Source organism: Candoia aspera, chromosome 1 (genome assembly GCF_035149785.1).
Source record: "Candoia aspera isolate rCanAsp1 chromosome 1, rCanAsp1.hap2, whole genome shotgun sequence".
In the NCBI taxonomy this organism is placed as follows: Eukaryota; Metazoa; Chordata; class Lepidosauria; order Squamata; family Boidae; genus Candoia; species Candoia aspera.
Window position 1 is genome coordinate 38,554,319 of NC_086153.1, and position 24,388 is coordinate 38,578,706.

A 24,388-nucleotide genomic window follows, 5' to 3' on the forward strand; every position below is an offset into this window, starting at 1 on the left:
TTAATAAGCATGTGATCATGCCTCTCACTCTCCCCTCCTGCATGCCCCCCCCCACTTTATGGAAAAGAAAGCAATGGGGATTTCATGCAGATTGGGTCTTTAATGTGAAAGCTGAGAGAGGGCTTTTAACCATTTACTCCCTGCTAGGTTTTCATTCCTGATTTATAATTTAGATTTGAAGACCCTCAAGTCTTCTTCTGGGGACGTTTTAGAAAGAGGACTGTTAGACCTCAAGAATTAGGTTTAGGACAACACTGATTTGTATAATGAGTCCCATTTGAATCACTTTATAGTTCTCTGGAAAACTTGTTTTAAGATGGTAGCTAAACTATAGATCACTTTATAGGGCCAGGGTTGTAGCTCAGTGGAGAGGCACATGCTTTTTATGATATCATGTGTTAGGAAGTATTATTATCCAGAGTTCTGTTTGGACTCTTTCGAAATGACTTTCTTTTTGATTACAAAGACCATTGCATGAGTTCAGTTTTGCCTCTTCTGAATTTCACAAGTTGTATTAAATGCCCTGTAGAATTTCACATTAAAAACCTGTTTCATAAGTTCTAGAGAATTTAGAATACCATATAGCTCTTTAGAAAGGTAATCTTTTAGCAGATGTCAGGATATGGAGAAATCATCCTCAAGTTATCAGAGGAGCAGTAGAAGGAATCTGAACCAAGTCTATTAAGTCCCATCAGTGACTCCCCACAATTTTATCTCCAAGACTATTAAAAGAATCGCTGAGACTCAAGGGTTCTTTCCAACGCATGGCCTTTCATCTGATGCTAAAATGACCTCATACATTTATGCTGCATACAGGAGGAGGATTTGAAAAACCTTGGGAAATTCAGTTAACATTTTCAGGGTTCATTTCTATAACAAGCTCAAGGAGATACAAAGATTTAAGCTTGGCAAAGCAATAACAGTAGCTTGCATTTCACGAAGTTAGCCCTGGCTGCAGTCTTCTGCAATCAGAGCCTCCGGATCACCAGGACGCTTATCTTCCTTCCCGGGCAGCCCAACTTTTGGCTGTGCCGGCTGGAAACGGGGCGCAACGGAAGTCACCAGGTGGTTACAGCTCCCCCAGTTCCTCCGTCCCTCCCTCCCTCTCTCAAACAGCTTCCCCATCCTGTTGCCTTTCAGGTGGTTTGGACTCCATATCGGACTTTTGGATGCCACTTCTCTTTATTGGATCAGGCCCCGCAATCCCTGTGCAGAAATCCCACCCCAGCCCTTTCCTCCCCCACCAGCTTTCAGCCGCAGGCCCGTCCTACTTCGCGTACCCCACCTCTCGCCACAAGCACCGAGCTGGAGGCGGGGCTTCTTCCTTGGCTCCCCCTCTCCGCGAGTTGTCCGAGAACTTTTGTTTTGGGCCAACTATCTGGCCGGAGGGAAGTTTAGTGGCGGCGGCTCAGCGCCCGGGAACGGCTTGCCCCTGGCGGCGCCGAGAGGACCGCGGGTGCGGGTGGTCGGGGCGGTGAGGCAGGAGAGGGGTGCCCGCATCCGACTCTGAAGAAGTCTGCCCCGCTGCCATGGAAGGGGCTCGGGGTCTGCTGCTGCTACTGCTGCTGGCGTCGGCCTCCTCCGCCGAAGGTAAGGCGTCCCTCCCGCCTGCTTGGCTCCCACGGGCGGGGCCGGAGCAATCTCTGGTTCCCCCCGGAGCGGAGGTGGCGGAGGGACAACGGGTCTTTCGGCTCCCCGGTTCCCAGCACAAGTGGCAGAAAGACGCAGTGCCTCATTGGGGGCGATCCTAAACGTAAGGGGGCGTCCCAAGAGACTGGCGAAGACGGGGGTGGAGGGCTGGTGGTGGGTCGCGACCTGACACCTGCAACTGTATAAGCAGACAGGCTACTAGCTGCTCCCCCCGAAGGAACGCGACTTCTTTCGCCGCACAGAGTACAGCCCTTCAAGGCAGGGTGTTCAAAAACACGTACACCGAACGCCGTTTTCCATTTCCCACATACCAAGTATTCCTGACTAGTTTCTGCCGCGGAGGCAGGACTGCCAGAGCCAGAAAGTAAGATGGGGTTTCTTCTGAACGCGCCGAGGTCTGAGATGCTTCCGCGGAGCCAAACGCAGACCTCCGGCGGAGGGGCGCGATGTTCTTCGGGGGATGCGCAGGGTGAAGACAGTTGTCTGCCCGGCGCCTCTTTTCCTTCCTTGCTCGGGATGGGGCTCTAATCTTCAGGCTGCGCTACTTTGCGAGGCGGTGTGGAGCCCGGCGGGCAGCAGGGAACTGGCGCCCTCGCAGAGGCTGCAGAGAGGAAGCTGACATCTGCAGAGTAAGCCCCTCTGCAGCCCGTCCCAATGGATGGGGCTGAAGCTGGTTAAATACTTCCTCTAGTTCCTTATTCGTGTGAACGTTCAAAAAGGCAGCTTAATCATTAAAGGATAGTGGCAGATCGGGCTGTTGAAGAATGTTTTGTTTATACCTATTTTGAGCAAGACAAACTTGTGCCAGATAAGCCAAGTTCTGTGTTTAGAGCAGTGTTTCTCAACCATGGCAACTTTTAAGATGTGTGGACGAGCTGAAGTCCACACATCTTAGAGTTGCCAAGGGTGAGAAACACTGTTTTAGAAAATCATTTGGTCAGGCTGAGATGTGTACAGAGATAATTGTTTTTATTCTATTGAATTATTTTCCATAAAGGACAGAATGTCCTAATTACAGAGATATGACTTAGATTAGTTTTATGATTAATTTTAGGTCTTACACAAATAAATGTATAAACTGGGTTTATATTGATTTTACTGGCTAGGTGTTCTAATGAAAATAAAGAACTGGGAATAAGTTACCAACTTCAGCCTTTTTGCCCAGTGGACAATGTCCCACAATACACTTTTATTCACTGCAGTGTGTTAAATGGTGTACAATGTGGGAACCCCAGTTTTAAATCCTGGTTGATCCATGAACCTCATAAGGTTATCTGCCTCTCAGATTTACCTATCTCACAAAATTATTCTCACAAAGCATTATTCTACATTTCTTGGATACAGATGTGATGAACTAGAATGGTAAAACATATACAAAGAAATGTAGGTTTGGTTTGCATAAACCAAACCAATGTTTAACAACATATGTGTCTCTAGGGAGACTGGAAGGCAAAAGGAAGAGGGGCCAACCAAGGGCAAGATGGATGGATGATATTCTAGAGGTGACGGACTCGTCCCTGGGGGAGCTGGGGGTGTTGACGACCGACAGGAAGCTCTGGCGTGGGCTGGTCCATGAAGTCACGAAGAGTCGGAAGCGACTAAACGAATAAACAACAAAGGGTGAAGAAGCCCATGTTCCAGCTTTGCCCCAAAACTTCCAAAAGCATATATCCAGATGCAGTATGATAATTTTGGTGTTTCAGAGGAGTTTTTAAAGCATGCACCAAAGGAATAAATTAGCTTTGGTCTCTAGGGATCGCTCCCTCCTATCCCCAGAATAGGTTATATTAGCCTTTTAGCACTGTCTGTATTTTTCTCTGGCACATTTTTCTTCAGATATGGGACGAGCTGGCATGCATTTCCAATGCACATGCCAAACACAGTACTGGATCTCAGCCTTGCTGCAGGGCAAAATAGTGATGGGGATAGGTGGGATTAATTTATGCACTATGCATGCAGTTAATCCCACCTATTATTGAATAAGTCACATCATATCTCCAAAACAAGATGAGACATTAACTGTACTCCAGAACTCAACTGAAAATACAGTCAAGTTTTGACAGAAACTTGTAAAATCTCTACCAACAGTTCCTAAAAAAATAAGATATCTGGGGCAAATTCTGGGAATACAACAGTTCAGAAGATCATGGATTCTGAGGAATAAATAATGAAGAAATGCAGTTAATTCCAAAGGAAAAGGCTAAGGTACACGCCCCACTCTAGCACCTGTCTGGCTTCTCTGCATTCTGGCAACATTTAAAGCAGAAGTTTGTGACTTTGGAGGGTAGACTATGGAAAGTTCAATTAACTTTTTCTTGGATGAAGTTTGCAAATATGCAAGATTAATTAATCACAATGTTTGTGTTTAAAACAGTGAGTTAAAGGTTTCACACATACAGTCCAATAGAATATAGACGTGATTGGATTTGCAAAATAAACCCATAAAGCAATGCAGGAATCCTGTTTTTTTTTTAATGCTTTTTTCAGACCAGTGGGAATATGAAATCTGTCTGTCCCAAATGCAAAAACAGTTCTAATTTGGGGAAAAGACTCTGTGGCTGTTGGTTAGACAAGCAGCCATTAATAAACTCTTTCTGAAAGTAGCCTTTGGTCTTATTTAGCTGCTCTTTCTATATCAAAAAGGAAGGGATTTTTAAACAGAAAAGGCTCTGGATATCTTAATCAAAGATCCAAAAAGATAAGCTAATACCTAAATAGAACTGTGGATAGAGATAAATTAACAAGCAAATCCTGTTGCCCATTTATTGAGCAGAATTAGGGCTATAGAAATCAGGATCCACTTCATACTTAAAAAAAAAATTAGACCTTTTCTGCTGCCCCTCCCCTAATCACAAAAAGTTTGCCAGACCTACATTAAAACACAGAAGTTAAAGTACCCAGAAACCGAATTTTACATTGCTTTCACAATCACTAGGCCTTTGGTACTGGGTGTAATCTTGGTGTATAGATCCAGCCCTGCTTATAGTTTTTAATCAGGATTATAAAGAGATGAGAATCAGTTTGGTGTAGGGGTTAAGGCACCAGGCTAGAAACTGGGAGACTGTGAGTTCTAGTCCCACCTTCGGCACAAAGCCAGTTGGGTGACCTTGGGTCAGTCACTCTCTCTCAGCCCTAGGAAGGAGGCAATGGCAAACCACTTCTGAAAAACATGCCATGAAAACTGCAGGGGCTCATCCAGGTAGTCTTCAAGAATTGGACATGACTGAACAGATAATTAAGAAAGAAAGAAAGAAAGAAAGAAAGAAAGAAAGAAAGAAAGAAAGAAAGAAAGAAAGAAAGAAAAAGAAAGAAAGGGATCGGTAGATGGAGAGCATGGATAGGATTAGAACAACTTCCCCATTCCTGACTTCTCTTAATTCAGTCAATTCTTGAACATAAAACCTTTGCACTGGGCTCTACGTGCATGATTAGGCACACTACCTCTGCAGGATTCCTGATCACATGGACATGATCTCTGCACATTACATTTGTTCAGCCTCAGCCTTCACATCTTCTTAGGAATGAGCAGAGACAATGAATGAGCTCCCCCCCTTTTTTTAAATAGTGTATGTGTGAAAAACAGAATAGAACAATAAAGCTGTACATTAATTCTGGAGCAGCCCCATGTAGAGCGCATTATGTATTTGTCATGTGGCACTTTAGTTTGGCTGAAGACAGTATTTGCTGTTTATGTTTTCACAACATGCATATGTTTAGATGCACTGCAATCTAAGCACATTTTTGGTGAGAAAAATTGTTAATAAATGTCTCAAAGACTCTGTGGTGTGTGTGGGTGTGTGCGTAGCCCCTACCACAATTGGCAGATGACTTCTTCCTCCATATCCCAGTAGGATATGGACCACCAGAGGCACCCATGGATTAACAAAGGACTAATAAAGACCTTCACACCCTCCACACACATACACACAAATACCCCAGCTATTGCTCAGTAATAATTTTTCAGATCAGAAAATGATCAAGAAAAACAATACAGTAAAAAGAATAGTTACAAAACTATTGTAAAAGAGTTTTTATGAAGAGCTGTTATAAAAGGTATTATTATAAATCTAGCAAACATATCCAAAGCCAAAACTATTTTGCTGAAATATGATGGAGACAATAAGAAACTTTGAAGAGAACATGGAGACAGCAATGTTTTCTGAAATTAAACATGAAACAAAACACAATGACAAAACCATACCTTTTAATTTACAGGTCTTGCTAGTGGAAAACAAGAAACAAAGGAATACGGCTTGTCAACATCTACAAAGTCACATTCATATGAGATGGACTCAGTCGGTGTACAACAGGTAGCCCAGTCCTTTTTGGACCAATTAAATTATACTTCTCCACTCAGTGCATTGTCACCTCCTATGGATTCCAGTCTTGTAAAGATCAATAAGCTCAATTCATCAGAAGATCAAGGAGGCCACCTTCTCCAGTCAATTAAATTTAATCCTACAGTAGGAACTATACTAAGTGCTGAACATATGGACATCAGATTTAATTGCTCTATCAGTGTTCCCAAGTCACTGGTCAACCAAGACTTCCCACCTATTTCCTTGTGGAAGAATGGGAAGGAAATTCTTGATGCTGACAGAATAGCCAGCCACTATTATCAGTTTGATGACAATGATGTAACCACTATGAAATCGACTTTCAGGTAATTAATGTTTATTCTGTTTAATTTTGATATTTAAAATGTTCTGCAGTTAAGAATATATGGAATGTTAGTACTCTAAGATTGCAGATAATTTTCACATTTATTTATTTATTTAGCCTCCCCCCGGGGGGACAATTTTTCCAAACCTGTTGCCTTCTTTCTTCCGACTGGTTGTACTCATGAGTCTTCTTCAGTGATCCTAAAATCAACTTACATAGTGCCCTCCAGATATATTGAGACTATCACACACTTGCTGGCTAGGGATTCTGGGAGTTCACATGCAACACATCTGGAAGGCACCACGTTTGAGAAATCTAATTTTAGAACTATTGTAAAAGGTTCAAAGATGAAACAAAATAGAGACACTGAGTGAGTTGTTTTCATCCTCTCCTTTTCCTGGATTGTGGAGCATTTATTTCTCTGAACATCCTTAAGAATGAAGAGATTCAGAAGCTACAACACAGCAGAAAGGGTTCTCTTGCTAAAATATATCTGTACATTATGTGATGAATGTAATTATTGCGTTTGCATAAAAAACATTCAGAGAGCTTCTAACTAAACCCAGCATTACTTTGAGTTTGGATTGTGTGAGCAGATGCCCCCTTGTAATGGTACGTGGGAATGACCTTGGGAGATAGGAGGAAGAACCATAGCCTAGACAATGGTTTGATAAACAAAATTTGAGTCTGAAGGAGGAGGGGTGGCGAATGCTTCTCAGAAGGGACCCTCCCTAGTTTTTGGGAGAGTAAAAGTGAAGGATGGGAGGGATACTTTTAGACTTTCAAGATTCTGTTAATGCCTTACAATAAGCATAGAGCTAGTACTCCTGGGTGTGCTTCTTGTCTGGACTCGCTCACAAGGCTAACACCCCTCCCCTACTACACACACATGTTTTCCCTCTCTATATACCAAGCAAAATGACATTCCAACCCACGGGCATAATCTGGCTTGCTACTACATCTAGCCCAGGGGGCCCTTCTGAAGACCACAGCTTTAAAACTCCACCCTGTCCCCAAACCTGCTCCTTTACCATAGCTAATGAGAGCTGCCTTTGCATGCACCCATTTTGGGACTATGAGGAAGGGGATACACTGAAGTATTTTCAGTACTTGGAAACATTTTTAAGTGCTGAGAATGCTCTTCAAAAAAAAAATCCCAGGGTTATTTCCCTTGTGGATTGCCTTCCTGCCCTATTTATTTTTAATAAACTTTAAAATACTGCAGCATCTATTTCAATATGAACAAGGAATTCCAGAGCCTTGGCTAAGTCACAGAGTGAACACTGATGGCCTTATAAGTCATTTTTTCTTTTCTCCTGCAGTATAACCAATGCTCAGCGTTCTGATAATGGGTCTTATAGCTGCAAACTGAAAGTTAAGAATGATGAAATTGAATCAGATCCTATTTTGGTTTTGTTAGAAGGTAAGTTTAGATTTGAAATAAGTCCTTGTTGGCTAAAGTGTGGGGTGGTTTTGCAGAACAATATGACAGTGATAATCCCTAGAGAACCGAAGATAGAGAAGAAATGGATCAAACTGGGAAATTATTTATAGAATAAGTAAAGAGGTACATGGTTGAGGTGTTTCTCATCAGGTTGATTCCTTGAAGTTGTGGGAGAAAATCTCTCTCTTTTTTCAATCATCTTCTAGAAAATAAGTGGGAAACTGACTCACCCACCCAGCCATCCACTACTTACTACAACTTCCAGCATCCCTCATTTTGGCCACTGCTGTCTAGGGAATTGTAATTCAGCAACACCTGGGAAAAACCCAGGTTTCTCACATCAGTTCTAAGGGGAAGAAAAAAAAAAGACAGGCAGGCACTATTGTTTTTAAATGCAAAATAGTATCACCGTCTACCTTCCCATATTCTCCTTTGCCAGGGAAGCAATGGCTTAGAACAGTGTTTCTCAACCTCGACTACTTTAAGATGTTTGGTCTTCCACTCCCACAATTCCCCCAGCCAGATTATTCAGAGTTCACTGGCTGGGAATACTGGGAATTGTAGTTCCTAATGCACCAGTTTGAAGCTGTGGGAAGCTTCAAATTGGTACATCATGGTATGACATTTGATGATTTGCTGCCAATATTGGGCAGGAAGATTTACCACCAATCCACAAACTTCCCTCTTCAGATCTGCTGTTACTAGAAGCCGAGAGCTAGTACTTGATGCCTGATCCATGACACTATTGGCTTGAACCACAAGACACCATTTTTTTAATCGGCTTATTATAAGAAGCCGAGAGCTAGTATTTGACGCCTGATCCTTGACACTGTTGGCTTGAACCACAAGACACCACTTTTTTTAGCTAACTTATCTTAAACTGCTTAAGCTGCTATGAGCACAGGACAAAACTGATTACGTGTTCCAAAGTAAATGCAAGTTTACTACTGTTTAAAATATTTTTATGACACCACAAATTCACTGACACAGCAGCCATTATCTTCTTTCATTTTTCTTCATCTGATGTCTTAAGAATTCTGAGGATCAAATGTAATGGGTTGGATTGCTGATAGTTCTAAATTGTCTTGTTCCATAAATATATAGCTGAAACTATATAGTGAAGCTCCATGTGGCCCTTAAATTGCTTTTTGCTGCATCAGAATGCCATCCAGTGGCACCATTTGGTACCAATGGCAGCATAATTTTTCTGCTATTTTAATAAAATAATATGAATGTTTTAAGCATCAGAGCAGACTTAAAATGATAACTTCTTGCACCTCCTCCACCCCCACCAAAAATGATCTGGTAAAAGACCAGAAAAATGCAATCTCATCCACTTGTATTATGTGGCCTTGTACACTGCAACCCTCACTGCTGGAGAAAAAAATGTAGCCAATGTTTCTCAAACTTGGCAACTTTAAGATGTGTGGACTTCAACTCCAGTGTGCTAGCTGGAGAATTCTGGGAGTTGAAGTCCATACAACTTAAAATTGCCAAGTTTGAGAAACACGGAACACTTGTGTTTGTCCCTTGACCATATTAAGGTTGCCTATCTCTGCTTTGAAGCTGGAAAGCTATGAAATATGGAATTCACCATCTCAGGTTCAATACCTCTGAATGACACCGTCATGAATGACACACTACTGGGTGTAAAACTTGATCATTATTAGTCCAGGCTTTCCAATCCAAGGAACTCCAGATGTTATGGCTTATAACTCCTGTTACCCTCAGTCTCATGATGAAGAGACCATCATGGGTTGGAGAGGCCACTGTAGTTCTACATGTCTCTTGTTTTCAACTTTCTAGTAGTGCTTTTACTTCTGTTGCATGCAGGACTGCCACATTTCATTAAGCAGCCCCAGGGGCTGAATGTTACCCGAAATAAACCATTCAATCTCACGTGTCATGCTGTGGGGCCTCCTGAGCCTGTTGAGATTCGCTGGCATTGGAATAGCAGCCAAATCCCAAAGAAAACTGACATTTCTCCATCTGTGCTGACCATGCCAGGTGAGTTAAATCCATTTGTTCTGTCACAAATCTAGCATGAATGATTTGCTGTTCTGCATTGGAACAGGGGAACATTAAATATAACAGAAGCATGTAATTGATAGTATACTTGAATCCTGGACATTCTGGCTTGATTTTATAAAGGGATAAATTAATTATACATTTATTTTATAAAGGGATTAGCCCAAATGGAATAAAACAATTTAATTTTCTTTTACCGACTGCTATATGGGATAATTTAGTGACAGAAAATTGAGTTTTTTTAGAGTCAGCAGTATACATGTGTGTGTGTGTGTGTGTGTGTGTATGCACATGCATGCAGATAAATATTTATTTATTTATTTTTATCCTGCCTTTATTATTTTTATAAATAACTCAAGGCAGCAAACATACTTAATATTCCTCCTCCTATTAGATATTTATCAAAGTGAATATTTGTAGCTCAGGGTTGAACTGTGGGGTCCTTGGTGTTCTCTGAGCCTTGTTGTTTTCTTGCGGACGTTTCATTGCCAGGGTAGGCAACATCTTCAGTGTGAACAGGGAGGGGGCCTTGCTCTTTGTTTATATACCGTGGTTTGTCCAGTTTGTGTTAGTGGAGGTGTTGTTCTCTCCTTGGGAGTTCTTTGATTGGGCTGTTTGCTGCTTGGTTGATTGACTGAGTTAATAGTTCCTTGATAGGGTATATTGTGGTGTTTGGTTGTCCATCTGGTGTTAATCCTAGTGTTGATTTTTGCATATCTGGGTGTTGATTGCTGGTGAGGAGGTGTTCTGGTCTTTTGGCTTTTCTATTGTCTCTTTTGAATGGTATGTAAATGTTGTTTACCTCTATGTGTCTGTTGATGGCTGCTTGGTCTGAGTGCCAAACTTCCAGGAGTTCTCTAACGTTTATGGATTTGGCTTGGTTTAGGATGCTCACAGTTTCCCAGTTGAAAGTATGGTTGCGTCTGTCCATGTGTTGTGAGATTAAGGAGCTTTCATCATGTCTTCTGACTGCTAGTTGGTGTTCATGGATGCACACTGCTAGTCTTCTGCCTGTCTGTCCTACATAGTGGCTGTTACAGTCCTTGCACTTTATGTTGTAGATGACTCCTGTTCTTTCTTCTTGGGCTACTGGGTCTTTTGGGTTACTTAGGATGTTTTGAAGAGTTTTAGTTGGTTTATGTGCTACAGTGATGCCATGTGGTTGTAACAGTCTGTTGGTAGTTTCTGAAATGTTTCTGATGTATGGCAGTGTTATCCTTTTCATAGCTTCTGTTGGTTGGGTTGTAGTGGGTTGGGTGGTGAGGCACTTTTTGATAGAGTTGAGTGGGTATCCATTTTGCTGGAAGATGCTGTACAGATGATCTGTTTTCTTTTTCTGGTGTTCTGGGTTGCTGCAGTGTGTAAGTGCTCATCTGAATAATGTTCTTACACAGCTTCTCTTGTGGGAGGTTGGATTGTTACTTTGGTAATGGAGCACTTGGTTGGTGTGGGTAGCTTTCTGGTGGACTTGTGTTTCTAACTTGCCATCATTTCCTCTACTGATGAGGATATCCAGGAAGGGGAGTGCGTTGTTGTTTTCTTCCTTCCTTGTGAATTTTATTCCATTAAAGATGTTGTTGATGGTTTCATGAGTTCTTCCAGTTGTTTCTTTTGTATTATGACGAAAGTGTCATCCATGTACCAGGTCCATACTTTGGGTTGTATGTGTGGGAGTGCTATCCTTTCCAGACGCTGCATTACAATCTCTGCTATGAGTCCTGAAATAGGTGTTCCCACAGGTGTTCCTTTGATCTGTTGGTATATTTGTCCATCAAACTGAAAGTAGGTTGTGAGGCAGAGGTTGATGAGGTCCATTATCCTGGGTATTTCTATTTTGGTGTATTTGGCTAGGTCAGGTGTGTTGTGCAGAACTGCGGCCATGGATTCTTTTGCTAGTGCTGGGTCTATGGATGTGAAGACACTGTAACGTCGAATGACACTATGATCTCATCTTCTTCTATTTTTAGGTTTTTGATTTTCTGGAGGCACTGTAGTGGGGAGTTGATAGAATATTCACTCTCCTCTGTCAGATGCCTAAGTTCCTTTGTAAGCTCTTTAGCTATGTTGTATGTGGGAGTCCCTGGTAATTATACAATTCGCCAAAGTGGAATGCCTGGCTTGTGCATTTTGGGGCATCTGTAGAAGCATGGGAGGATGGGTCCACTGCTTTTCATCCACCTCTGTTCTTCTTTTGTGATTTGGCCTTTCTTGGGGAGGTTGTTGAGAGTTCTTTTGACCTGGTTGTCCAGTTTCTGTGTGGGATTGGTGTTTACTGGGGTGTAGGTTTCTTTGTCCTCAAGTAATTCTTTGGCCTTTTGTATATATTGTGATCTGTCCATAATGACAGTGGTGTAACCTTTGTCTGCTGGGAGAAGGATGATAGTTTGGTCCATCTTTAGGTGTTGTGTTGATCTCACAACACATGGACAGACTCAACCATACTTTCAACTGGGAAACTGTGAGCATCCTAAACCAAGCCAAATCCAAAAACGCTAGAGAATTCCTGGAAGCTTGGCACTCAGACAAAGCAGCCATCAACAGACACATAGAGGAAAACAACATTTACACACCATTCAAAAGAGACAATAGAAAAGCCAAAAGACCAGAACACCACCTCGCCAGCAATCAACATCCACATATGCAAAAATCAACACTAGGATTAACACCAGATGGACAACCAAACACCACAATACACCCTAATCAAGGAACTATTAACTCAGTCAACCAACCAAGCAGCAAACAACAGCCCAATCAAGGAACTCCCAAGAAGAGAACAACACCCCTACCAACACAAGCAGGGCAAGCCATGGTATATAAACTGAGAGCAAGGCCCCCTCCCTGTTCACACTGAAGATGTTGCCTACTCTGGCAATGAAATGTCTGTAAGAAAACAACAAGGCTCAGAGAGCACCCAGGACTCCACAGATAGACCATGAAGATGGTCCTAGATTTAATTAGTGATGTCTCATAGTAAAAAGACAAGTAGGATATTTACTATTGTATCAGATTAAAGAGTTGTTTTAAGATGGACAGCTATACAAACGTTATCAATCAAGCAGTCAATCAGTCCCAGACTTTTATACCTGATAAAGACCCTCTATACAAACACATGCCTGAAAGTCTGTACTGGAGTCAATGGTTCTCTTACACAGAGCATACCCACCTACAAAGGTGTCAGACAAGGATGTATCTTGGCCCTGATGTTGTTTAATCTAAATCCTTTAGTAGATAACATACCCTTAGAAGATAACATACTTTAAAATAACTAGTGATGCTACTACTAACAAAGTGAGCATTAGTAGATTGATATTTAACCTTACCATTTGCCATGGACTTCCATGTTTGACATAATCTGTACCCCATATCAATTAAAGATGCATTTAAGAGAGAGCCAGTATAGAGTGTTGGACTTGGAGATCTGTTCAAATCTACCCACAGTTTTGGAAGCTCAGAGAGTGATTTTGGGTCTGTCAGCCTGACAGGATTGTTGTTGTGGGGTAAAATGAAGGGAGATCTTCATGTAAAATAGTGAGAGTACCTGGAAAAAAGGCAGAATATAAATCTAAGAAAGAAACAATAAACATGTATTGTGGGAAATGATCTCAGAACCCTAAGAAAACACACCTTCAAACTGAATCGTCAGTAACTGGCAGGACTGGGAAATGTGTAGTTCCACACTTGAGGTTTCTCAGGGCTATTGCTGAAAGCTTTTATGTGGGGCTTGAGGTATTTTTAAATAATGTCAGAGAATCATATAATTTCCTTGGTTTGATGGATTGTTTTAAAGGGTGTTATCCTTCCAAGTGGCTTTGTTGTTTTTTTAAACCAAAACCTTTGTGAAAGTTGTTTCAGTATTACATAATGTGCCAAGCATTTCCACTGCCATTTTTTTTTAAAGTTTAGTTTCTTAATAAATTATTCCTGATTCAAAAGTTTGACAGGCACCAGGGATTGCCTTTGTATACATTGTGGGGTTTCTTCGGAAGTTGGATATTGTAATCAATTTAATGCCATGTCTAATACTTATTTAATTGTCAGTAATTTCAAATAAAGTATAATTAATGTAATATAATTTGATAATTTTTTTATTTTTTAACTACTTTGAGTGCAGTGTATTTGTGGAAAATGCAGTCTACAGATACCTTGTGTGTGAAAGGTCCCCTGTGCAAGCACTGAGTCATGTCTGACCCTTTGGAGGGAGGCCGCTTTCGCGACGTTTTCTTGGCAGACTATATTGGGGTGGTTTGCCATTGCCTTCCCCAGTCATCACCTTCCCCAGCAAGCTTGGTACTCATTTTACCGACCTCGGAAGGATGGAAGGCTGAGTGACCTGAGCTGGCTACCCAAGAATCCAGCTTCTGCTGGGATCAAACTCGGGTTGTGGGGAGAGTTTCAGTTGCAATACTGCCACCTACCACTCTGTGCCACACGAGGCTCTACAGATACCTTAGTTATATTAAATTCTCTTTATTCCAGATATGAAATCCTAAGTTATTACATGGCTATATATTTGTATTTCCTGAAATGATACTTAGAGAGTATGCCAACATTAGAAAGCCGCATTCAGTCTGAGGTCAGGGAGGGAAGGAAAATACAGTCATGCTATCAACTCTACTGAGAGGCCAACCATTTTTCTTCCTCTTCTTGAACCATTAATATTGTTTTAGGAACTTTGCAGTCGCTCCCCTTGTTTCCATTGTGTGTGTTCTAAGTTGTAAGTCTCAGTCAGAGGCTGGTATATAAGTCACTCATATCATTGTGGGGATGAAGAATAGGCTAAACATCTTCATAGAAATATTAATATTAATCATCTCAGTAATAATCAGCTCATTAACCCCAATCATAATGGCCAGTGATTGTAGCTGACAAGAACTGAGAACCAACAACACTGGGAAAAACCACAGATATTTCATTGCAGTATAAGGTAATGGAGGACAAGATACTTCAAATGATAGCTAGCCCACCAACACTTACCTTTCTGTGCAACAGACCAGCAGGTACATTTTGGGGACATCCAGTTTTTCCAGGAATACTCATTATTTCCTGCTATCCATCCTTTGTAAATCTCAGACCTTCTTTTGTCTCCATTTTGATGATTGTTAGCATATACTGTATAATGCATGCAAATAGATTTCACTCACTTTCCTCCTATCTCCACCCATCACACTGCCTACTGAAATAGGAAGTATTGCTAAACACATTCCATAGCCAAGGGTACATATTGTCGAAGTTGCATATTTGGAGTTCCCAACATAAGTTTACATGGCTGTATTTGTTGTGCTGAAATTATGTTTTATTGTATAAATTTAAGATCATAAATATGGCATATAATTAAAATTTTAAATGTTGTAAGATCAGCCACAAGGCACCTTGATATGAACTGAGGGTGGCTGGTTCTTCTCAATGTAAATCATTCTATAGAACAATAAAAAAATCATTTTATAAAACAAAAATGTATTTGAAGCCTCACCGAATCTAAGAAGGCAGAAGAAGTACTCAGCAACAGTATGAAGGGCTATCAATAACTGGGCTGCAAAGATCTGGACAATCACCAGATGACATCAAAGAGCTGAGTTTTCTGTGATTTATGGTTGCCATCTAGTGCTCATATGAGGTTTTTCAGCCCAGATATAGTAGCTCTATAAATGTTGATTGAAAATGCCTTGGTGGCTCTGTAAACAACTACAGCTAAACTAAATGGGGGTTGATACATGAGTAAATGCTTTCATTACTAAAACCCAGGAAATAATACCCTCCCTTTATGTGATTTTCATGAGCAAGGTTGCAAATTGGGACATCGTTTTTCAATATCTCAGTTCTATGAAGAGTCTGGTTCTTCCTCCTGGAGAAATTCCCTAGAAATTATGTAATGGCCTGCTCATCCCAACACTGAAAAATTATTTACTTGTTGGGGACTAAAGATGGGGAATGGAGAGTTTTATCCTTCCTTCGGGTGGTCACTTCAATTTTTTTCTGCATAGATATAGACCGCTGTGCCATTTGTTGTCACTACAGGCATGTGCCTAAACAGAAGGCTGCTGCCCTGCCAAATTTTTGTTCCAAAGAAACATGCCTAAAATAGTTTTGCAGCATTCGCATCTTTGCCTTTTTCAATTACTACGAGCATAGAGTTCTGGTGATGTGGAAGTTGTCTTAGGAAGATACAGATAAATATTTGGGTAGTTTATTAAAGTATATGGTCCTAGAACAAACACACAATTAAAAAAATACACAACACTGATGTTTGTTAAAAGCCTGTCCTTGAGATATTTTGGCAAAACTTACAGAACAACGTTTCCTTACTTTGGACTCCAGAGGTAGTTGGAGTATAACTGTGAGCACCCCTGTCCACTGAAGAACTTGCGTTATGAAAGTTGAAGTCCAGCAACATCTGGTAACCCGAGATTGGGAACCACTGTAGTAGTCTTAAATCAGCAGGATATTTTTAAAACTGCTGCTTAAGAATGGCATTTCTTTTAAGGAAGTTGCTATGTGAAAAGCCCAGTTCTCCCATAGTCCACAGATAATTCTTTTCTCCCATCAACCAAGGTGAATATGCCTTGCATCTCCCACCAGTACACAACCACAGGATAAAGAGTACTAAGAGTTGCTGCTGTGTAGTTTCCATTCATTTCAGTGAGGCAGGAATAGTATAATGCTCCAGCAAAGTAAATAGAAGAGGAGGACAATGGCTCAGGGTAAGTCGCATGGTTTCTTCTGAGGAAAAGTTGTAGTCCAGAAAAAAGATATGAGGTGGGAAAGTAGCCACAAAGCAGAGCTGTCTGCAGCAGGGTTTCTGCTGCTCTGTTTTTGTTTGTCAATTACCTGTGCACACCTTTTGAGAAACTAAGAGATTCAGGGACAGATTAGCCTTCCCCAGCACAAGCATGGTGGATCTAATTCTGATCAGGCCACAGGTTCTTGGTTTCTTTTACAAATGATAATACTATAAAACCTGGGTGACCTTGGGCAAGTCACTCTCTCTCAGCCCTAGGAAGAAGGCCAGGGCAAACCACTTCGGAAATCTTGCCAAGCAAACTGCAGTCTCCAGGAGTCAACATTGATTTGAGAGGGGAAAACCCCCCCAAAACAAAACAAGAAGTATTAATGCTGCAGAAAGGATAGAGGCTGATGCTAGGATAGTTAATTTGTTAATTTGTTTGTGGCACAATTAGCAGTTTAGTCTCCCAAATGTGGTAACCCACAGCAAAGTGTCAGACATTCCAGCAACTGACAGCAGGTTGTCAGACAAGGGTCTTTTCCAGCTCTGTCTGGATCTACTAGGGTTTTGAACCAAAGACCTTTTGCACTCAAGGCGCTACACTCTTCCTGAGCAGCAGTCTGGGAAAAACCAGGGATTATTATTTTGTTGTTGTTAGATATAGTTGGAGATCATTGGTTTTAGACTGAATAGACGAGAAGAAGGATGATATTTGGGATGAAGAAGGTATACTTGGAAAACCTAGATTGTCCCCTGTTAGGTCATCCTTGGGTTAAAATATACTTCAGGAGTTACATTGTGTGAAATTATACTCTGTACCTTGATTGCTGTACATATACACAGAGCCTACAACTGCATTTTAATTCATGACACAAGTAAAACTATTGTAATTTTTGAGAGCACAACTATAGCCCAGTCCTGAGTAACCTTTTGACAACTAAGAAGCATGCTTTAGTACCAGCTGAGTGGCAAACAACCACTGTATCTGGGACAAGGCCATGGTGAAGTCATCGAAGAAAGGCAGGGCTGGAATGTGAAAGTCAAGTTCTAGCAGTTGGGAAAGTGTGTGGTTTTAGTATATTTAGTGTATTAATTATTAACTTCACCACACATACCTCTTTTTGTCAAAAGCTAGCAGGAAAATTGCACTTCTGTTTCTCATCAGTTTGCTGCTGAAATTTCTATGGTTCAAAAAAGGTTCGTGGCATTGCATGCAGGCTGTGCACAATGGGTTGCCTACCTCTGTTGTGTAGGTTTCTTTTGGAACTATTCAGTGCAATTGGTTTGCTGAACTTTTCCATGCCCGGGCGTTGCTGTTGTGGCCCAGAGCTGTAGAATAAGGCATTAAAATAGCTCTGTCAAAGAATTCAGTTGCATTTTTGGTAAAGGAAAGTCTCCTTTTTAAAAGAAAAAAAAAACCCAAAAACCCAAAGAAGTCAGGCTTTCCCTTAAATGTTGCCCTTGCGGTCAGAGAAATGCTGTACTTCAAGACAGATTTGCTCAAAATGTAAAATAACACTTGGATCTTTGTTCATGGACTTTGTTCAGGAAGGAAGCCAACCTAAGTCTTAAATTATTTTACTGTGTGCCATGATCATGTTTTCTCACTTTGTTGCATTCTCAGTTTGTATGTTTATTTTAATTTGGGTTTGCAGGTCTTAATGAAGCTGCTGTTTTCCACTGTGAAGCACATAACAAGAAAGGATTAGCAACATCGTCTGAAGCCCGAATCAATATAAAGGGTCAGTCTTATGAGTGAGATGATCTTTATTATTCTAGCTAAAGTCTTGTTAATACACATTCTGGAGAGACCAAGTTGCATTTCTTGCTGAGTTCAACCATGGTCCATTACTCCTGGCCATAATTGTTTCATAACTTAATCTTTAAAAAACCTTTTAAATTTAAATCTACCTTCCAGTGTTTTGATGGGGAAGGGAGACATGTGTATTTTCTATGAGAGGGGGTTCTATAAGTGTGGGAACAGTACTGAAAAAGCCCTGCCTCTTTAAATAGTTTGCATTTCCCAGCGGATTGTGGTCTACCTGAAAGACACAAGTCAGACTCAGAAAGTACAGGAAAGTTCAGTAAATACTAGCAGTGGATTCATGAAATGTATTAAGCAGGCAAGTGGTTTATGGCTTAGTTTATTGTGTGAATTAAGCCTAGACCAGCTTTTCCTAAACTGTTGCCTTTCAGATGTGTTGGAAAAAGAAGGCATGGCTGTTGCATAACTGGCTGGAAAACCTTAAATGAAAGTTTCATGTTGCAAGAATTTGTTGCAGGTCCACTTGTTGGATGAGATTTCCCAGTTAGATTTTATTCTTCCTCAGTGCTGTATATTTGCTGTGTGAGCCGTACTAAAGTTTCTCCTGAATGTTCAGTGATACTACGAGCATGACTGAGTATGTAGACTTGGCTGGTTTAGAATGGTTCTGGGTATTAAATGGATTGATTTAGTCTAGCTTCCTCTAACCTAGTATACTGTACTCCGGGTGAGTTGGGCTTTTGGCTCCCAACATTCCTAGCCAGCAGGCCTAGATGCTAAGAATTTTGAACTCTTAGAATATGACAAGAAGGTGACAGGTTGGAGAAGGCTAAGATAGATATTTTCCAAATGTAGCTAATTGGCCAGAGTCAAACGTGGATAAAAGTAGACCATCCCACCCCAGTTCCTAGTTCCAACACTACATAGGAGACGGTTGCTTTTGGCTTTTAAGATGCACTCAGATTTGTTACAGAACTTCTTTCAGCAGTAGACTAAACAGATTCCTTTCCCCTTTTTTCTCCATCTTTGATCTTAAGAAAGGTTAAGAAAGAATGTGATCTTATGGTAAATTGTTCTTCTTGGCCATATCGGTGTAGAAATTCTATTTTGCTATGCAAAGAGCAGCATGTTACGTAAGCCATTCATTATGCTGTAATTCCCGAAACTGTCCATCCTAGTGTTTTTTTTCTGTTATTTTTTCCGATTTATTTTGCAAGGCTGTACCAATACTATTAGAAATCTGATAAGATCACTGGAAGGGGTTAATGCAATAATGTTGAGTCCTGTGCAAGTCTGTGCAGAAGCAAATTCCATGAAATTCAATGGAACCTACCCAAGAATAAGTTCTACTAAGTTAGCAGGACTTATATATGTGTAGGAATGTATGATCTTGTAAACCTGTTAACTGCTGCTGGTTTCTTCCTCTTCCTCTTCTGCCTGAAGCAGCCCTCCCAACCTCATGTCCTACAAATGCATTAGGATTTCGGCCATACTAGTTGGGAATTCTGGGACTGTAATCCTAACATGTCAGGAAGGCATCATTTTGGGAATGGTTTATCTGAAGGATAGAGAGCAAACTGTTTGAACTCTGTGACTAGCTAATAAACATTCCACTCTCTGTCAGTGTTTGCCTTAGAAGGAGCCGCTTTTGGCTTGGAAAGAACAGCTTTCATGATTTTACTTGTTAAGCCTGGCTTTTCTGGCCTTCTCAGGAAAGTAACAGAAATGTAAAAAAAAGAAAAACACCCCAGGTCGAGACATATTCATTAACAATGTGTGACCGTGTAATGGCTGGCCTGACAGACTCTCAGAATGCCTTATTTGATGTAGTCATATAGAATAAATCTTCAGTTTACAATCCTATTCTGCTAATCAGGAGGAAACCTGACTGAACTCAGAATAGCTTTCTTTTCAGTAGACCTGTACAGGACTGCATTGTTCAATATTTGTTTAAATTTTTAGTTGGATAGTTTCTCCTGCTCACCACAGGAGAAAAGTCTAAAATAAAAATCAAAGCCCCAGGTAGGGGCAGAGTTCAGATTTGGTGCTCAAACAGTGGTGTGAACTTCCCATTTTTTTCCTGACTGGGCTATCTGGTAGGGTTGCTAGAGCAAATTTCTTAGACTTGATTCTCATCAGATGTGTTGTGCATTATAATTCCCATCATCCCCAGATAGTATGTTGGCTGAGGGGAAGTGCTTGCTTGGGGAAGGCTGGGCTAGGATATTGGATTTTTGTCAGATAAGCTTACGTTCAGATCCTCCCAAAGCTTACTAGATAAGTTTGGGCATTCAGCCCAACCCACCTCACAAGTTTGTTGCAAAGTAACAGTGAATGAGAAAACTGCATTCATCACCTTGAGCTCCTTGAAGAAAAGCCAGGAGGAAAATAAATATACAGTATAGTAAAAGAATATTGACAGCCAGTTTAGTCTAGTGGTTAAGGCATCAGGGTAGAAACCAGGAGACCATGAGTCCCACCTTAGGCATGAATCCATCTGGGTGACCTTGGACCAGTCCCCCTCTCTCAGCCCTAGGAAGCAGGCAAGGGCAAACCACTTCTTGCCAAAAAACCTGCAGGGACTTGTCTAGGCAATCATCAGGAGTCAACAATGACTCGAAGGCACCAAAAAAATTTTTTTATGGATACAGTAAATACTTTGATAAGAAATTAAGATTCACTGAACACAATAAGCTTTCAAATAGCTGTTAAGTTGGTGAACATCCATCCCAATGGCTCCAGAACACAATTTGGACAAGCTGACAACTTAGTTTGCCTCAGTTTCATTCTCATTTCTTTATCCCCTGTATGATCCTACTGATTTTGCACTGTGTTTAAAATGTCTTTCAGTGTCATGTATTTTTTTGTGCTGTAAATCATGAATTATTTCTGAATATGTTTTTATTTCTAATGCAGGAATTCCATCCCCACCTATGAAGGTGCAGGTTCTGAATGCAAGGGCCCACACAGTGGTGGTATCCTGGGTCCCAGGGTTTGACGGTTATTCACCTTTGAGCTCCTGCAGTGTTCTGGTAAATAGCAAATTATATTTAACATGTTTGTAGTGCCATTTTATGTGAAGTTTTGTATAATACTTAGATGCTATTTCTGTTTCCAGCAGCAAGGCTGTAGAATAAGGGATGGGTGAAGTGCTGATTCTCCTGAGTGTATTACTGAAAATTGGGACTGAGCTCTTCTTTTTGCTAAACCAGCCTTCCAATCCCACCATCCCCAGTCAGTGAAGCCAATGGCTGTGTTGCCTTGGAATGATGCAAGTTGTGATCCAGTGAGAGATGAGGTGGGGAAATCCCCAGTTTTATAGCTGCCTTTTCTCATAAGGAAGCTTGAAAATAGAAAGTTATGAAAAAAGGAAAACATTCCCTTTTGTCATGTGTTGTTACCAGTGTGGTTTGCCTCAGGGAAAAAGAGTGATCTTAATATCATGGATACCCTGAATCAGCATTTCTCAGCCTTGGCAACTTTAAGATAGGTGGACTTAAACTCCCAGAATTTACCAGGAACTCTGGGAATTGAAGTCCACCTAGCTTAAAGTTGCCAAGGTTGAGAAACACTGCCCTGAATGGAAAGAAGAACCCTGTAGCACCTTAGGAAGCAGAGATGATCCAGTTCAGAGGTGAAGAGAAAATTTGCCTGCGCAGAGCTGGGAATCCTATACTTATCCTTTCTGTTTCTCCACTGTAATAATTGAGGATGGTGCATCTACTGTAGACAGTAGTCCTTCAGCAGGGGAACAAAAGTGCTGTCAACTCCACTTTTTAGCAAAAGTGCTGTCAACTCCACTCCATAATCAATAGTTCATAATAAAAACATAATATTTGTAAAATATTAACACTTAATTACATTAAAAAACTGTTAAAATGTGTTTTAAGGCTTGGTAAATGTCAGTAACTCCTCATCCTGAAGGTTTGAGATGAAGATGGATAATGACAACAACAACAAAATCTTAGCAAAAAGAATGAAATTCCCTGAGAGGCTTACTTCCCTTATCCTTTCTGTCAAGTGGAGATGAATTCCTTTGTCTGCTTCTGCTTGCAGAAGGGAATGGGAGAAAGTCCTTTATTCTCTATACTCCCAATCTGTAGAACTGTCCCCAAACCCAGAACTGTCTCTTGAATGTGGTGGAAGACTCTGCTAGCTGTAGTGGCTCTGGGGTACAGGAGGTAGGCTTAAGGAAAAATGAAGACATTGTGGAAAATTCAAGCAGGGGCATTTTCCGTGCCTCTGTGTTTTAGGGAGTACTTGACAAGATATGAACAGGTCCAGCTCTTTGCTGATGTTGCACGCTACCTATTTACTTGCCTCTTCTTTGTAATCCAATCAGTGCCATTTCTCAAAATGTGCAAGAGAGGGTGAGTATATAGTGACACTGCTACCCCGAAGTGTGGGCCTTTGAATGTTGGCCTTGAATCATATCTACCCTAAGGAGTCCATGCAGATTTATAGATCTGAGTTCCTCTGAAAATCACAGTTGGAGTCATGAAAGTCAAGTCAGGGGCAGCTATCATGATCTTGGTCCATCCCTCTTAGCATCCAGTGCAATGAGCATTTGAATAGGAAGATAGATGTCAGCATTCATGAAGTCTCTATATTTCTTTGCAACTGTGCCCCATTCTAACTCAAGAAATCCATTTTCCTTCTTTCCCTTTAAATGCTTTTGCTTGTATCAGAATCTTTATTTGCCACATGGTCTGTGGGGGCATGTTGTATACGCTGGCTTCTGAATGCCATGTCCTTTTTCCACTGCTATTGTGTTTATTAGGCTGGATTTAACTGCATTCCACATTCTGGAATGCTTGCTGCATAAGCTCCTCAACAAATGAATCAATGAACTTTTTGAAAATCTATCCATTTTGCTTTTGTATTCTATCCCACAGGATTCCTCTAATCAACAAGGGAAAAAAACCATAGAAATAATCAAAGGTTGCATAAGCTTAGGCAGTGGCCACCTAACATTTAAATATCTCACAGCACTGCTGTGTAAATTTTTGTTTTCAGTCCAGTCATGTCAGATGAAGAACTGTGTAAATGTTCTTCTGTGTAAATGAGTGCTACCCAATCATTTTCGTTTCTAAAGTGGGAGACTTCCTTCTTCTTTTCTCTTGGCTTCTTTGAAACTTCTGGCTTCGCAGTAACATGACATTCCTGGAGGTGAGGATGGCCAGCCTTTGCACAGTTAACTCCTTGAATCCCATTGACTTCTGGAGAACGTAGCCTAATTATAGATTGCACAGGATTGCAGCCATAGAGTTAGGTTCAGTCTTAATCCTACTTGTAGTGCAGCAGACTCATAGCAATTAATTCTATAATTTCACTGGGCCTACTGTCAGGATGACCTAGTCTGTCTATAGCTCATGAGTGGTAAATGAACTCTATAAATATATAAATGATTACCCTTTCTAATCGTCAAACCCATAAGTCATCAGTCCATTTTTTCTTTTTTCAGCAAAGAAGTCCATAAGGGGTTTTCAGTCGCTAATAAATGTAGTAGTTGATCTTTTTCTAAGCAAACAAGATAATTTTGCCATCTCTGCTAGATCTTTCATGTTCACCAACCATTCCTCCATTGTGGGTATTTCAGAATCTTTCCATTTTTGCACATATAGTTGCCTCGCAGCAGCTGTGTTTTAAAAGAATTGAGATTCTTCAGCATTTTGACAAGATGACAATAGTTTTTTTTCTCATAGTTTTCAACATATCTTTGAGTCTTTTTTATGTTAATTGTATTAGCATAAATTAAAAATGGGAAAGAAGCATTTTTAAAAATGGAAAGTATATTCCAGACAAGGTAGATTTTCTAAATATTTCTTTTATGTTTATTGTGATTGTGAAAGGCTCATTAAGCTGAGCTTGATTTTTTTTACCACCAAAAAAGACAACAGCAAGTGTAAAATAAATGAATACTCCCTAAAATATGCTGTCATAATGTATGACTAATGCTTATTAAGATGTTATGCATTGAGAATCACTATTGCTGGGTATACAAAACCACTGAATTCAGTTCCTAACTTCTTCAAATATGGCTGAGAAAGAGACTTATCTGAAAGCCTGAACTGCTGCTGACTAGCTGGATTAGTGGTCTAATTCAACATATTGTAAG

The 24,388-nt window shown here is 40.7% G+C and overlaps 1 protein-coding gene across 1 annotated transcript in view; it reads left to right on the top strand.

Moving 5' to 3' along the window:
• Positions 1 to 5,875: 5,875 nt before the first annotated feature.
• MERTK (MER proto-oncogene, tyrosine kinase) overlaps positions 5,876 to 24,388 on the top strand; it is a 59,973-nt gene continuing 41,460 nt past the window's right edge. The window contains exons 1-5 of the mRNA XM_063302224.1: positions 5,876 to 6,313; positions 7,635 to 7,735; positions 9,590 to 9,763; positions 18,161 to 18,247; positions 21,187 to 21,302. Coding sequence (XP_063158294.1) covers positions 5,937 to 6,313; positions 7,635 to 7,735; positions 9,590 to 9,763; positions 18,161 to 18,247; positions 21,187 to 21,302 — 855 coding nt within the window. The 5' untranslated portion in view covers positions 5,876 to 5,936. The remainder of the gene's footprint in view (positions 6,314 to 7,634; positions 7,736 to 9,589; positions 9,764 to 18,160; positions 18,248 to 21,186; positions 21,303 to 24,388) is intronic.